Raw genomic sequence first — 17492 nt, 5'->3', positions numbered from 1 at the left:
AACATTTTTCTCGATGTTGGTGGCGTTTTTTTTTTTTTTTTTTTTAATGACCATAGAACTCAAATATGGGAGAAAGTCCTGTTGGGGACAAAAACAAAATTTTGAGTATTTCCTTGCAGTTTGTATTTCAAGAACTCAATAGGTAAAAAATTTTGTCCTAATTAAATTATAAATCCCCACCTGCGTTAACCGCCTGTACCAGATATGAAACATTTTTTAATGTAGTTTGGTGCCGCAAAAGTTGCAGTGGTGGAGATTTATTGGCATAAAAATGTCCAGTTCTCTGGTAAAGCCCAAATTTTCTTCCGTCAATACATCAAGCTAGAAGGGATTCTCGTTGCCTCTGACAGCTGTCAATTTAACAAGCGGAATTAATTCTTAATTCCTCTGAAAGTGGTCAGGACTGGTGGATGTCACCGAGCGTAGTTTTTTCCCATGACCTGGATCAGGACAGTTTTCACAGCATGGCTCTCAGACATTTCAGTGTTGTTTTTTGCCAAGCGTTTGTCCAGACATGTCTGGATGTCTGGAATTCCCAAATGCTGCGGCATTTAGAGCGTTAGGAGGGAGGATGAAGGGAGTCGCGCAGACAGCAAAGCAGAAGATGATTAAAAAAGACAATTTGTGTGTCAGAGGTGTCGAGGGGCGGCCGTGTCGTGACGGTCTTTGCCCAGGAGGATGTTGCTTTAATCTTCAGGTCTTCAGATTTAAGTGGCTTTCATTTGAGGTGACAATTCTGCTAGATTTTGTACGAAAGATCTTAGTTTCTAATAAACAGAGAAAGAGATGTGTGTGAAGCCGTGTTTTATCTCCAGCCACCACTAGAGGGCAAGAACGTACAGCTAAGCTTTGCCCTTTGGTTTGCGCTCTGGACTGCAATGGTTCAAGGATGTTTTATAGTTTTAGCAAAGCTGCTGCCTTATCAGACAAGATGCAGAAATTATTTCTTACAGCCATCAGGCATACCTGATCTGAGCCACAGATGCAAATGTGAAGTGAAATAAGGTGCAGTAAATTATTTAGTAGTTTTGTTTTAAAGAAATGTGGTTGAGTATAGGTTAGGGTTAGGCTCATTAATATGATTAATTAAAAATGTCCCCCGCTCCCCAACTTCATTCATTCATTCATTCATTCATTCATTCATTCATTCATTCATTCATTCATTCATTCATTCATTCATTCATTCAAATAAAGTCCTGAAATCCCTGCTCGTATCTGATGTATGGGTTGATATTATGGAAAGTAGGGTGGGACTTTAAGTTGAGACAAATGTGGGGAATAGTTTTTTGTTGTTTTTTTTAGTAATATGAAATTTTAAAAAGATGAGACTGTCTATATTTGCAATTGCACTCATCTATAATGTCTTTGATTTTTGTCTATAAAGATGTAATAAATATCTCCATTTACTTTACAAACAGAAAATATTTCTAATTGGTAGGTTCAGTGGATAATGCCTCCAGTTCTGTCTCATGTTGTGCATTTATACTCTATGCGTTTTCTTTAGTTCTAACTTTTTAATCTTGGAATTTCCTGGTTCCCGTTTTAAGTTTTGGTCGTGTTCCTTCTTGTTTCTTTTTCTAAATTTCCGACTCAGTTTCTTGTCATCTTTCACTTTTACTTCATCAGTTTGTCATTTTCTGCAGTGTTTAGGCTTTGCATTTTTTCTTTTGTTGTTGACAGATATTTTTCTTACATCTAGATAATTTAGAATATCACTGAAATGTACTTCACCTAGAAAACATATCCTCATATATTGCACAGATAGATTTGTTACACAGAGAGGATACAGTTCAAGCTATTTTTTGTAAAAAATAAAAAGTATGATTATGACTTCCAGTTAATCAAAACCCAAAATTTGACTAATCCGAAAATTAGATTGATAGGGCAAAGAAAAAAAAAAAAAGATTTTATGTCTAGTTCAGAAAACCCTGACCTACAGAATCAAGAAACTGGTGGCTGTTCACAGAGTGCACTATCGAATCAAATTAATGGAAAGTCAAGTGGAAGGAAAGAGTGTGATGGAAAAAAGATGGCTAAGTAACAGAAATAACCACAGGGTTGGAAAGCTTGTTTAAGAGTTCAGGGAGATTCACAAAGTGTAGACGACAACTGAGGTGTGGTATTGTATGTGTTGTAGCATGAACTAGAGGCAGTTTCATAAGCTCCTTACCTAGGGTGTGGAGAAAAGAGACTTGGTATTCAACTGTCCAAAGTCCTTTAGGTTCAGTGTGTAGTTTCCTTAGTCCTTGATGATTCAGGATCAAATTCTTTTTCTAAGTTTGGTTTCATTAGATCCTACCACATCCACGTTCGACCAGGTTTAGGCTTTGGTTGGTTTTAACCAGATTTAGTGTTTCCTTTACAAACATTTCCTTCCCTACTCTTTTGTCCAGACACATAGAAGACATATTCACCATTATTCCTGCAACTTGTTTAACATTACTGTCCAGCTCTTAGAAGCTTTCCTGACCAGATGTTTTTTTCTTCTTCTTCTTTTCCTTCTTTTAGTTTAAGGGTCTGCACACCTATGCAGTCAAGGAACTGGTTGGTATTTTTCCATGATTTTTTCAGTTGAACAATTCGGGAAATACTTAATTTTAAAGGTGGTAAGGTTGATTTGTATCGGTGTCATTTTAGCAAGAGTTAGCAGTCGTACCATAATATATATGTATTTTTAATGACTTTGGTAATTGTTTGAGTTGTACTTGTATTTGGCTGTCAGTCATTCACAGATTCCTTCTCTGACCACTTCTGCTCTCTCTGATTGCCACAGGAATTGGTTTCCAACCCAACTTTGTCTGCTCATTCTTCCTCCAGTGACTCAATTCTCAATACAAGATATTTTTAGTTCCTCTTGTTTTCTGGTTAGTGCTCAGAGTGAAAGCAAAAGTTGCAAGCTTTGGAACTAAGTTTTCAACAAATTATGCATCTAATCAAGACAAATTTCTCACTTCCTCATACCTTCTGTTGTGTTTCTGTTGGTTACTGTGTCTCGTGCTTCAATGCGTTTGAGCTTAAAAGTTGTGGAGTACTTCCTAGTATTGAATACCACTTCTTTTATCTTTTGATCTATTATCTTTTGATCGTTACTGAACAATTGGCCACTATTTTGTACTTTGTAAAGTTCCTCATAGTAGAAATCCACAACTTATTGAAATCTCATAGCTGAAATCTCACACCCTCCTTGGGCGTAAATACCATATGTCACAGAGACCCTTCCCTCTTAGCCACTCTTCACAATGGAAAAGGCAAGAGGACATCCTGTTCAGGTCAGGCAGGTGGGTGTGGAGCGCCATAAACCAAGAGACTGCAGATTAAAATGAGACACTCACGTAAACTTCTACAGTCAGAGAATTATATTACAAGTTAAGCTTTGATAAACAAGACTGGACGATGCTGGCACTAAGCACAGAGAGAAAGATGGTTTGATTGGCGTTCTGTATTTGAATTAGTTTGTCTTTGATCGTGACAGTTCTGATGTTCTGGTGTGGTTACTGTTTCAGGGCGAAGGGTTATTTTTGGTTGACATATGCTTGTGTTTTTGTCATAGCTCTATAGATCATGTAGATTGTGCTACATGATTGCTTGTGATTTGAAACACCACACCTCCTGTTGTCTAAATGACGCCTCTCTCTCTCTCATTCGCTCTATCCAGTTGTTTTGTCTGCATGTGTAGATTGTTTGGATATATAAAAGGAATTAGACTGACCAACATCATTTGGTGGCGTAAGCACTGAAGAATCTAGCTCAACCGCAAAATGATGATTGTGCAAGTACTTTTTTTGACTTGGTAGAAATTGAAATGTTGAGAGAGTGACAGAACAGATAGAAAGGATTTGCAAAAACTGGGGAGATACTCTGTCTAAAAACACAATACTCTGTCTAGCTAATCCCCTTAAGCCAATGCAGCTGAAGTTAGCATCTTCCTTGGAGCATTTTGTCATTGCTAAGCTACAATGCATTTCAGTTTTGTATTGAATCTGTATGGCGTTTAAACATACCGCTCCAAAAATCTAAACCACTATTACAGATATATATAAATATATCTTTTCTGCCACTCTCTCAACTTTTTAATTTCTTCCAAGTCCCAAAAACAAAACATAGAGGATTTTAGATTTCCCTAGAAATATTGTTAAACTTCTATTAAACCCCATTCTCATCTGTGATGTGTATCGTTTTGAGCCATCAGATGGAAACAGCTCCGAATGCTTTCTGACCTCATTTAGTTTTCGAAAAGGCTGTCCTTACTGTAATCTTACAATTTTTTAAATTCTTTTATTGTTTGCAGCGAACGGCTGAAAATAAGCCTCGCGTTGGCTTCTGCGCTTGCAGTCCTGGAGGATTCTTGGAGGTATACGAAAATCATTAAAATTTTACTACAACGTCATTTTTATCTTTATCGTTCAATCACATAATTTTCCCATTTCCGTTGCGGTGTTGACGGAATTAGTTTGTGTTTTTTTTTTTTTTCCCCCAGCTTTCCCAAAGTGATTCCAGCTTTGCCGCCTCTGTTTCACATGGTCCTGAACAAAAGCTCAAGCTTAGTTAGGGCTGCTTTGAGTGCCGCGTTAGTTGTACTTGGCGTCACATACGTACACGAGTAAGGCTGTCTATCGCAACCAAACAGAACTTGTGGAGTCCCAATCTTGCTGCCTCATATTGACCTCATTGATTATAGACACAGCTGCTTTGTGAGGCCAACAATATGACGCATTGTAAACATGGCGAGCAATAAAAGGTGGTCGCTTTGTTTTCTGGAGGCTGCTTTGTTGTACATTGTGTCAGGGCCGGGAACCGGAGGCTCTCACACTGACTGACACAGTGCATATGCAGATCGCAGGAACAGAATGTATGACTGTCAGTGCGATGTTGCAACTCCCTGTGAGACAAATGCTATATTTAGCTTAACTCGCATGTCTCTTATATTGTTGGCCTTGATTATCGAGCAGCAGAAATTAAAAATAGCAATAATGCTGTCTATCGTTCTGCTGTATACTTCTCCTTATTTCACATAAAGTAACACTTGTTCGGCTTTATCTTTTCTACATTTGGATTGATGTATTTCTGTTTTTTTTTGTCATCTTATGCAGGAGTTTAAGAAAGTACATAATTTCCAGCAGAGGTATGAAAAATATGGCTTTCCCTGCCTTTGCTACAGTACAAACATACAAGATTTTTTCCATAAGGTTTCAAGGGAAATGATGATGTATGTAGAAAGAAGAAGGTTTTAGAGTTAACTGTATTTTTTTTCATGTACAGCCACTTTTTTTTTTTTTGGCAAATTCTGCTTAAGTCAGCACATTGCATGGTTTAAACTCGGACAAAAAATTAATGTTTCAAAAACGAAATGTTAATCCTTCCAGCAATGTTTAAGATATGTGTATATCAAAAGTACAGAGTAAAACTATTCGCTTGTCTGCCTTCATACATATGAAGTGGAGTGACATCCCTTTCTTAATCCATGTGGTTTATCATGTCAGGCCACTCCTTCGGAAAGCCTTTCTGTAATATTTTGGGGTGTGTTTACGGGAGTTTTTGACCATTCTAAGCATGTTTTTGAGGTCAGACACTGATATTGCACAAGAAAAGGGCTACCTTGGCGTTCAGCTCTAGTTCATCCCACCATAGGGTCAAAGTCAGGACTTTGTGCAGTTAAATTTCCAATACCTGACTTGCTCGTTCATGTCCTTATGAGCCTTAGTTTACACATTAAAGCAGAGGTCCAGTCAAAACAAGAGGACACCATCAACAAATGGCCCACTTTCATATAATAGTTCAAAAGTGACCTGAAGCATTGACTTTTCTTTTCGATGAAACGGTATGATCTTTGGGTTCATACCCAAAGATCTGTCCCCGATAAAACTCTCTGCAACAAACATTACACCAGACACGATTCAGACAGGCAAGTGACTTAAGTTGACTTGAGACAAGGTAACAAATTGTTTGGAATATTTCTCAGTGGATCCAAATTTACAGCTATTTAAGTTTTTTTTTCTTCTGTTCAAGTAAAACCAATGCAATTTGAAATAATCACTGGAGTCTAAGCATAAAACTCAATTTAATTTGACTCTGTATGTTGTTATTTTTACTTAATCTAAGTTATTGTAAATCATTGATTTTTATTAAAATGTAACCTTGCTTTTTCAACTACAACATTTGACCCTAGATCAGGGCCGGCCCAAGGCAAAGCAAACTAAGCAGGGCCCCAAGGCCACTAAGGGGCCCCCCTCAGTGGAGCAAATTGTATTTATTTATTTATTTTTGGTAATCATTTCTGTCATAATATCAAAAACACAATTTCACTATAAAGTGATTTGTTTTTACAATAATATATATTTGATAATGTTTGTAGAAATTATTACGTTATTGATAAAAAAAATGCTTTTGGGGGCCCCTGGTGGCCACGGTAGGTACCGCATGCTTCGCCGGTATCATGATCTGCCGTGCAACGTGGAGAGCATCCAAACGTCCAACGCTCCGGTCAGAAGTTAAGTTAGCAAAACAATGTCTCAAAAAAGGACTTATCCATCAGGGAGGGAGAAAAGAAAGAGGAAGAATAGAAAAAAGCCAAGATAAAGGTTTGTTTTAATGTGCCTTGGTAACGTAATGTAACGCTGCTAATAGAAAATTAGCTTGATAGCGACCTGGAACGGTCCAGTTCAACAGCCAAACATTTATGCTAGGGTCTTTGTGTTTATGTGAAACTGAGTTTAAACTTTAAATGAGTTGATTCTCACGGTGGCTCTGTATATTTCTGAGGTATTTTTGGCTTCAAAACGCCGTTTTTGATAACGTTTGATAATAATTAAAACGTCTCAGTGTTTGACATTGTCTAGCAAAATGTTTTTATGTCAGGGTACATAGCTGCTACATGGATGAGCTGCTCTATGCTGTAGTTGGGAATTTGTTGTTTGCTGCTGAGCATAATAATTTTGTGGCTAAAACAAACATTATTTTAAACTTCTAAGGTATGTGAAACTTATGTTAAAAATCATTTGAAGGCTCAGAATCAGTCCAGTATCGGTACCGGTCCACATTCTCAAAGGAGAAAAACTCACCTGATGTAAATTAAATTTTTAGCTATTGGAGTTACACTTAAGAGAAATTTATTTAACCAAAGAATGTCATGAATACGTGTGTAGAGTTGCATCGATTGCAGTTTTCTGGCCGATCCCTGGTTACCGATCTTTAAAAAGCCTGACCTACCGATTTTGATTTTGGCTGATATTAAATTTTTGTTTTGTCTGAAATGTCGCTAAATATAGCAAGAAAGTCACTGTGTTGGCAACAGTGGGGTGAATATTGTTAACTGTAAACCTGTAGACCTGTTGGTTCTGTCAGTCAAACCTCTCACTGTAGAGCAGAAGAGGACAGAGGCTGATTTTTAAACCTTTACTGACGAAGATTAGATCAGGGGATAAGAGGGGCTTCACATGTAAGAATCGGCCAATCACAATCCCCCAAAATTAAGGAAATCGGCGGCCAGAAATCAACCGGATGATAAATCAGTTGGCCAATAAATGTATCCCATATTATACATGCACATAATGTAATATAACACTGGATAAACAGTTTCCTTTGAAAGGTGGGTTGTTTCTCCTGCATTAGCATATTTAGCAGCATGTACACGAACACAATTGACAGCGCTAAGACCTTCTTCCTGGCTCTGATTGGTTGTTTTTGACTGGGAGCTGTGCATTTCTGTGGACCGCAATGGTAGCTCAGGGAGGAGGTGGAGAAGATCGAACTTCTCATAGGTTATCTGTCACATATTATACTGTGATGCCACAGTGACAGTTTTAACAAGTGTGTAATAAACATGTATATATTACATATGAAATAAGCTCTTTCAAAACTAAAGATAATCCATAAATTATTTTAACTCCTTCAACAACCTGGGTCCAGAGGTGGGTAGAGGACCCAAAAATTGTACCCAAGTAAAAGTAAAAAGTAGCCGTCCAAGAAATTACTCAAGTAAGAGTAAAAAAGGTTTTTGTAAAAAGTACTGAGGACCTAATCATTTAATACTTAAAAATTACATCATAAGATGCCCCAGAATATAAAGCTAAGTGGAAATGTTGGTATTTTAAGAATCAAAATGACAATAATTCATATAAGTAACAAAAAACTTAACAAAAATCAGGCAAAAGAATATTTTCGTTCAAAATAAAACTTTTGAAGCTTTAACATAAACTGCAGGTGTGTGTCTGTCTGGTGAATTTGTTGTTAAAATGTTTGCTTTTCATTCAGTGGGAAGAAACTCCAGAAGTTTTACTTCTAAGTAAAAGTAGCGATTCTTCATAATGAAATTTCTCAAGTAAAAGTGAACGGTACAACATAGGAAAAATACTCCTCAAAAAGTAAATTAAAAAAAAGTTTCTGAAGTAAATGTAATTGAGTTCTAGTTACTACCCAACTCTGCTTGGGTCAATATTAATCGTGTATTTATGTTGGTGTTGACATTACATAATCTTCATTGTCTGTTTCTGTAACTTCCCTCACGAGTTCACGAGTGTTACTTCCTGCCCAATCGGCAATCCTTCCAGGATTGCCCAATCGGCTTGCCCTGGTTCTTCACGTACATACATTAGTGGAGTTTCTCAGTGGGCTGAAACCAGAGCTGTGTACTTTAATCACAGCGTTCAGTCCTGGCCCCTGATCATTCCTGAGAGCCTGAGCCGGCTGCCCTCTGCTGATGCTGTCTTTCTCCTCCAGCGTCTCTTTGTGGACGGTAGGGCTCAAGTTTGTAACCTAGTTTTGTTTCTTTCGGCCATCTTTTATCGATGTGCAGTGTGCTGTGTGTGATGCGGGATGCGGGATGCGTGTCCCTGGGCATTTTGGAGTTTCCATGGGCTCCTGAATGTGAAACAGGCGTAGCGTTTGCATTTGGTGGAGGTTTTTTTTTTTTAATGTGTGTGACCCTGAACGGTGGCTATATTTGGCCCCTTTTTCTTTGCTCGTGCTGAAATGCGTTTTTTTTTCTGACTCCTTTATGGAGTCAGATTAAGCAGGATGTGATGCTAACCAGCCACTGTGCATGATTTACAGCCTCATTATGACAGCCTGTTCAGCTGACATGAAACTTTTTCCTCTTAATATGAAGTATAGTTTGATGCTTCTCCCTTTTGGTGGTATGGGACATGTTGGATCCTGCATTTTTTGGTGTTGGGACCTCCAGTGATGTGCCTTGTTCTCGTCCTTGTTCCTGTCTAATTTACTCTGAATCGAAATCTTAACGATTGGGAAAAAAGTGTAAATTACATTTTTTTTACTTGTTGTATTAGCTTGATGCAATCTGTGTCCGTCTACTGAGACTAAAAACAATTAAGACTTCAACCAGGAAGTCCCACTCAGAGCTGAAGTGACGGATTGTGGTCGAGACGTTTTGTAGAGATCACTGATACTGGAACATACGAGATTCTTACAAAATTCAAACGTCTCATAGTTAATATTTACCACATCTTCACGGTACAAACACATTTAAGACTAAAACAGTTTGCACGGACTCACTGCTTTTATTTACAATTAGAAAGCAACAATTATTCCAATTGGTGCTAAAATATTGTCACAAACAAATGATTATCAGTGTTATGTTATCTATGACATTTGTTCAGTTCTGTTTAATTTAACTTGGAATTGGATGTGTACTGGTTGGGTTTTGTTTTGAGGCAGAGTGACTGTGATATCGTGTATTTTTTTTAAAGTTTCACTTTGGACTTTGGCTGCGTTTTCACTCTTCTGTCCATTTTCAGATTAAATGTTTTGTTTGGCTTGTCTAAACTTGACTCTAACTTATCAATCAATGAGCTAAAAAAGTTCCCTAAACTTCCGATATGAATGTGTGATAATGAGTAAGTTATACCTTACATAATAACACTTCAAGACACCTGAAAAGAAACGGGCAATTCAAGGTTGCTTATAACGATTGTCAAAAGAAAAGAACATAATAAATTAGATCTGCACTTCTTTTTTTTCTTACCATATATTTCTTTTTATGTTTGTTATTTAAAAAAAAAGAATTTTTTTCACTTGCTAGATTACATGCATATTGCTATTTTCATCTGCATTAATGCATGGGGAGTTTTTTTCTGTAATATATATATATATATATATATATATATATATATATATTACATATTTTATTTATTTATTTTTATTTTTATTTTTATTTTTTTTCAAAAATGAGGCACAATTGTTCAGAAAACCTGCTGAGGCAAGAGAGCCTTGATGGGCTGGAGATTATGTCAAATTAATAATGCCGATTCAAAAGACTTCTATAGATCTGATCATGTTTTAAGGAAACAGTTTCATTAACATGAAATTTTTCACAAGGTTTTATTTCCCTGCTCTGACTGAAATGAATTGACAGATGGGACACTGAAGTTGGCATTGTATTTGGAGCTGGAGTAAAGGGCTATTTCGCCGTTTTTGAAGCTCAGTCTCTGGTTGTTCTTATGTAATTATATGTAACTAAAGGAAATGTCATTCTAAAGCCTTGTGTGCTTTTTATTTTTCTAAAAAAAACTTTATTGGATTTCAACTTTTTTTTCTTTGTTTTCTGAAATGGAATAAAGGTTTCAGAGTTTTAGATTGTGTTTGGAAGAATTTGCATTTAGTTTTAAATAATCCAGTCCAGTTTGGAAAACTTTAGAGCTTACTCTTGATTAAAGGTGAAATCCTAACGCTAACTTCAGTTTTGTTCAACAGAAGCAAAAACTGATGGGAGGAAAATAAGTTTATAAAGACTTTTTGATGTCTGGTGTTCCACTTGAGAAAACAAAAACCAAAAGAATTTCAATTACTATATTTAATCTTTAGTTGCAAAAAAACAACAACAACAAAACAACTTAGGGAAGATCTGTTTCAATCTGAAAAACCCCCAAATGTGACGATGTCATTTCTCTGCTTTAGTTTAACCAAATAGTTAGCCTTTCACTTAATATTTTTTCATGAGTTTTTTTCTTTCTTTCACTAAAACCTTATGAAAAGAAATTTCGGACATGCTGAGACTGTAAAAAATGTTTTGTTGGAACATAAATATTTTCCGCCACCTGCCCTCAAATCCGGGCTCGGGGCCGTTTTCCCACTTTGGCCGTCTTACAGCCGTCTGAACGTTTCCCTAACAGTTAATCTCTGGACACAAAAGACCACTTTGTCGTGCCAGCTGCTTTGCTACAGTATGCAAATATCTCACTACATGCTTTCGAAATTCTTTGCGTCCGCTGTCATTGATTTACATTTTTTTGGTTTAAATTCTTTTAGACGTTTTAAGACATTCGCATTTACACACACACACACAAAAACAAACAAACATTGGTGACATGTTCGATTTGTTTTACAGATCCTAGATAAAGGTCAATCTGAATATTCACAAAAGGGGAGGGAACGTTACTAAAAAGTGTCTCCTTTTCCCCTCCGCCCCCCACCCCCCACCACCCAACGTCTCCCACCCCTCTCCTCCCTCCTCCTACCCCTCTCTGCCTGTCACGTGTTCTTTTCACAGCTTAGAAAAGTTTCTGGATTAAGGCAGAATTGACACAAAGCGGCAACGCCACTCCAAGCAACACTTGCGAGCGGGCACAGAAGCGGTGGGGGGAAACCGAGACGGAGAGAGAGAGAGAACGAGAGAGCCCGACGCGACGGGGTGAAGGCAACAACCCGGGGGCCCCTCAGAAGACGCCGAGAGCTCTGGTAGCCAGAAGGCGGACGAGTCCATTCCAGGCAGTGAGTGAGAAAGCAGCAGAGAGGCAGAGGATCTTTGCCGACAAAGTCCCGAAGGATGGAAGAGAAGCCGCTTTCTGGGATCCTGGTGAGTTCTCCTCTCGCACTGCGACACTCAGAACTTTGGGAGCACAAAAGGCACAGGGATGCGGGGCCACGTCTCGGTGGCGTCACGCGGCCGAGATGCGGCTGCCGGACCACCAGTTGAGTTGCTCTCCGCTTCCCTTTTTTTCCCAGACCTTTCTGTTTAGTTGTGACATTTGGGTACTTTCCACACACATTCAAAACTTTTCATACATTTATTAGACCTCTAGAGACTTTCTGAAATCATTCTGCTGCTTTTCCTTTTTTTTCCCACCAGAGGACTGATTAGTAATTTCTTGATCCTTCGCATCCTGAGGTGTTTAACCCTTGTGCGTGCAAGGACTGAGGCAAACTTAGAGGACTATGGCAAATGATACAAGTTTTATGTGTGTGGAGTTGGTTGGACCACATTTCTACATACAAGGGTTAAAAGTCAAAAAAGCTTGTTTCAATTCAAAGAAGAAAAGTTTTCCTCTGTTGTTCTCGTTCCCTTCATATCTGATATTTCTCTTTTTTTTGAGAGAGAGAGAGGAGGCGAGAGGCTGATAAGACCAAGAGGTAAATGTGTCGGTATCGGGCCTGCTCTGAAGCAGAGCGTCAGTAATGTGGCGTCATTGACAGTCAGGTCACTTCTCCCTCCACCTCTTCCTTCGGTCCAAGTCCTCCAGTCTGTCTTAAGACGGCGATAAACACAAACCCAGACTTCCAGCTTTCCTCTCTGACGTTGTTGCTTGTTTGATCCGTTGCCTTTCTCCCCCGCTGACATTTTTCCAAACGACTCTGTTGCGTTCTTTTAAGATGTTTGAGGTGCACACCAACCCTTCCATTGCCCGCTCTCTCCCATCCTGCTCTCTGTTGGAGGGTGAAGATTAGGCTTTAGTTTTACAACTTTTTTGTATGTGTGTTGTCGCGGTCATGTTTCCATTTTAGTCTCAGAAAAGCCAGTCAGTGCTTTGATTTGTGAGCCACAGCTGGAGAAGCGCTGGCATTCATACACGATGGAGATATGAAGAGGTTTTTAAACATGCGTTTCAATTAAAAGTGCTGGCGGTCCTCAGGGATCACTTTTAGGAGTAATAAGATAAAGCAATTATTCGCTACGATTGACAATTTTAGGAAGTGTTCACATGGACGCTCCACATTCCACGACATATGGAGCATGGAATAATCATAATTTAGCCAATCAACATTGATTTAAGGAGTTCTGGAAGATTTTGCTCTTGATTTTACTTGTTTTGTCAGCTGTAAAGTTGATTAACTTTGCAAAAATGATCCACCAATCAGAAAGCCTTGACTTTGACCATCCGATAACAAGCCAAGTTGATTTCTCTTTAAGAACTATAACAAAAGAAGACATAAATACGGTATGCAAAATAACTCTTTCAACCTTTCTGCTGCCAGCATTTATTCATCCCTTATTTTGGGCAGCAGGAGGGAGAGAATAGTTGCTGTTAAAGTTTTTATATATTTTGTAAAGGAAAATTGTTCATGGAGAGCAGCGTCTTTTATTAGCAGTTAGCATGATTAGCATGGGAGGCATATGCGTATTCCTTGAAAATGTAGACTCCTTACTTTAAGTGTTAGAGTTCTACAAACCTGCCAACATTTCCAAATCCTGTTTGTTTTCTGACAAGGAGAGGTTGGAAACTCCAGAAGACCAAACTTTCTGCTGTCTGCTGAATGTCTTGCTTCGTCTTTCTCTTCGGTGCATGATGTCAATAATTCATAGAAAACATAGCGTTCTTTTAAACATCTTCTTACACCGCTGTGGTTCAATGCATTTAAGCTTTAAGCGTCGCATTGAGACAGAAAATAGAGAAATGCGAGTCTTCTTCACTCTGCAACACAGAAGAAGGTTACTGTCAGAGCAACATGGCAAAACTGAGATGGGTTCATTCATTTGTTGGTTGGTTGCCAGTTATCAGCAAATGTCTCAGTTCAACTGTACCAAAGTCTTTACAGCAGAGATGTATTGTTGTATATCTTCAAATTTGTCTTCGTGTTTCAAGAGAAATCGTGGTAAGATGTGCAAGTTGTTGCCACTTTGCGGTAGTGGTAAGTACACTGCCAAGAGATCTAAATCTTACCAAGTATTTTTTCTGTCAAATATCTAGTGTAAATATCTCAGAAAACTTGAAATATGGCAAAATGACCTTACAAGTAGCTTATCTGCAAGAAATAAGAGCTTGTTTCAAATCAATAATTACTTAATATTGATGGAAAAGTTCAAGTTCCATTGGCAGCTTTTCTGACTTATAATGAGACATTTTTCCCATGTAATAAGTGAAATAATATGCCAATGGAATTAGTACTTTTTCATCAATACTAAGGGATTATTTACTTTAAAAAAGTTGCTATATCTTGCGGAAAAGTTATTTGAAAGTGAGTTTTGTCTTAAAGGTTTTCTATGATATTTTCACAAGAAACTTGACAAAAAATACTTTGTAAGATTTTAGATTTTTGCAGTGTAACAGATTACTACCAGATCCTAAGCAAATAATAGTATATACATTAAATGCATGTATATTTGTATATTTTTGTCTATCAAGAAGATGCCAAATTAACCAGAAATTCTGCACAATCCTTTCTGGTCTACTGTAACAATATTCCGAACCCAGTTCAAAAAGGTAAAACCACAGTCGGATGCCATTCACACTCGATCGTAGTTCTTTCTCTAAACAACACTTGACTCCTCTGCACAAATTAAAGTGCAGATTTCTCAACTCATAATCCGAGTTTCCCAAAAACGTCCCATGAAAAACAGAGAGGAGCGAGACACAAAAGTATGTCATTTCCTTCAAATACTGGTTTTGACATCTCTTTTGAAAACTGTTGCACTGTAAACATGGCTGCCAAACCCTGGAAAACAAGGACTTTTGTAGCTCGCAGATTCCATCCAAATTTAGTCTACGCAAAGCATGTTGAAAGTCAGGCTTTTGTCAGTCTGCTTGACACCCACTTACCACTTTTCAAGCACTCTCAGATATCAGCTGATGACAAACTCTCAGCTTTGAGTTTTAACCGCAGCTTTAGAGAGAAGGCTATCTGATCTTTTCTTTCTTTATTTCTTGGAGTGTCTGACTTGGAGGGTCAAAACACAAAGCTTTGATGAGAGTTAGTGCAAACTCTCTCCTCTCTCTAATTTCTCCCTGCCGATGGCCGAGGCCGCAGTTCCCCAGAAAGGATTGCACAGTAATGTTTGCGCACTGGTGTCAGCTGCGACTTCAAGTCGTCAGCAACCAATCAAAGAAAGAAAGTGTGTGTGTGCGTTTTTGTGTGTATGTGTGTGCGTATGTGTATGTTGCTCCCATTGCCAGTCGCCTCTTTGTTTCCTCTTCCTCTGAGTGCGCCACTCTAACTCCACCCTCTCCTTAACTTCTTTTGTCGGCCGTATCCTCCTCTCGCATTGTCTGACATCCACAAGGACAATTTGTAATTGTGATTTATTTGTCTAACCTTTTAGATGTAAACTACTCACCCAAACTGCTGTTTGAAGAGGGGAACATTGCCTTTTTCTAAAAAAGTTCCTGCTCTTTTCGTCAAGTTGGATTTATTTATACTAGCCCAGATGGTTGGTGGATGGACCGGTCACCATAAATCTCGGCACACACTAGGAAGTAGCTTCCTGCTACCATTTGGCTCGGCCCGTAGCCTTCTGCCAGGACTGACTCTCTCTTCCTCTCTCTCTTTCTGTCCAAACTTAAATCTCCTGCCACCGCTCACGGCTCTCAAAAAAAGAACCCCTATGTCCGTCAATCTCCCCGTTTGTCTTTGACTGCCCTGGAAGTGGCGACTTCCACCGAGCGGATGAGCAGATGGTGCCCTGGCATTAGGCTTTTCACCGGGTGAACGGAGAGCTGTCTCTTTGTTTTCACTCCTTGGTGACTTCTTTTTGCACTCGCGGTCTTTAAAGTGTCCACGCTTCGAGATGTATGTTGCGGGATGTGAGGGTAGGAGGAGGAGAAGGAGGAGTTGGGACTGCGGCGTTGCTGATTTGTTGCATTCACATGTCGGGCAGTGTGGACCACTGCTGCAGCTCCATCAACCTCTGAGGCCAAACGAGCGGAGGAGGTCACTCAAGTCTGGACGACAATCAAAGCGCACGAGGAAACAGAGGGGGGAGGAAGCGCAGGGTTTTAGTTGAGTTGAAGATCACGTTTAAACCTCTTTCGTCGCCCCGTAACCGCGATTGTTCCTGCGCATTTCGTACCAATAAAAGTGCAGGAAGTCTCTTGTTCTGAATTGCGGTTTGACTTCTGCTTTTACTGATGCACTGTGCGTCCGCCATCACACCCAGATGTGCAATGGTGCATTTCCTCAAGTGTGGCTTTTTCTTTCGACTCTGTGCAAGTGGGGTTTGTCTTTTCCTCTAAGCCGACTCGTAGCTGTCAACGCACTGCCTGGCTGAACTTACGTCAGAGAGCTTTTAGGATCACAAGCTCCTCATGTACCGTTGAGTCATCTCTCAGCTTTCCTTGAGAATTAGTCTCTGTTATTTAACAAAACAACAGCAACAAAAAAAAAGTTTTTTGTTTTAGTTGAATTGCCTCAATGAATTGTCTTAGACAGAGAAATGTCAATGACAGGAATATATGAGAAAGGAATATATGAAATCCTGGGTATTTGCCATGGCAAAGAAAAAAGGACAGGAAGAGAGAGGAACCAATGATGTGGTGCTAACTGAAAGAGAGAACACTTTTGAGACATTAGATGTTTGTGCCGTACAGAAATTTCCAATTTTACATCAAGGTCCTGTACAATATTGTTCAACATTTGCTTGTTTTGTCACATAACTACAAACGTCAGTGTATTTTTTGTGTGTGTGATTTTAGGCGATAAACCAGCCCAAAACACACAATTATTACAAAGTAGAATGCAAAATCTCCAAAGATCTGATATTTATGGGTAGCCCTGTCACAGTAACAAATTTTACAGGATGATAAATTGGTCCGGCAGTTATTGTGAAAAACAATAATATTGTTGTTTTGAGATCATTTTCAAGTAATAATAATGCAAGAACACATTCTTACAGATCAATAAACTTTACATTTTTTTAAGGTTTTGTTGGTTCTAGGGGCTTTTGTTTGAAAGTAGTTTGATAGGAAACAGGGTAATAGAGACGGGGAAGACTTTGCCAATGTCGCCAGGCCGGGAATCAAACCTGCGACCACCGCCACGACGATTAGGCCTCAATACTTGGGTCGTGCTTTGCCCCTGCGCCACCACAGCACCCCAAACTTTACATTTTGATGAATATTTACCACTGGAACTGGAAGGTTATTGTTGATGTGCTCGAATTCTTTTCGATGTTGTGTGTCTGTGTGTGTGTGTGTGTGTGTGTTTGTTTGTGGTACCTTGTAGGGATCATTTTCCTGACACATACAACATTGTGGGGACTGAAGCCTGGTCCCCACAAGGGGAAACGCTTCTTTTTGGGTCAGGGATCAGATTTAGGACTAAAGTGTGAATTGAGTTTTGGTTAGGGTTAGGATGAGGGTATGGATAAGGTTTAGGCTGTAGAAATGAATGGAAGTCAATGGAAAGTCCCCACAAAGACAGCCACGCAAACACGTGTGTGCATGTGTGTGTTTGTGTGTGTGTGTTTGTGTGTGTGTGTGTGCTCCATTTCCCAGGGGTTGTGGGAATAATGTGTGCTGTAAGCTGTGAACTGGAGACTAAACAGAAAG

General features: G+C 39.0%; 1 protein-coding gene across 2 annotated transcripts in view; it reads left to right on the top strand.

The window, feature by feature from the left end:
• The window catches only part of slc6a9 (solute carrier family 6 member 9), a 79721-nt gene that overhangs the window by 9590 nt on the left and 52639 nt on the right, over positions 1–17492 (top strand). For both annotated transcript variants that reach the window (XM_015052344.1, XM_015052343.1), the window contains exon 2: positions 11504–11809. In XM_015052344.1, coding sequence (XP_014907830.1) covers positions 11780–11809 — 30 coding nt within the window. In that variant the 5' untranslated portion in view covers positions 11504–11779. The remainder of the gene's footprint in view (positions 1–11503; positions 11810–17492) is intronic.

The sequence above is a fragment of the Poecilia latipinna genome, unplaced genomic scaffold, assembly GCF_001443285.1.
Source record: "Poecilia latipinna isolate Pla-1442-1.1 unplaced genomic scaffold, P_latipinna-1.0 Scaffold1104, whole genome shotgun sequence".
Taxonomy (NCBI): Eukaryota; Metazoa; Chordata; class Actinopteri; order Cyprinodontiformes; family Poeciliidae; genus Poecilia; species Poecilia latipinna.
Note: the sequence above shows the minus strand (reverse complement) of the source record. Positions and strands in the feature narration are given on the sequence as shown.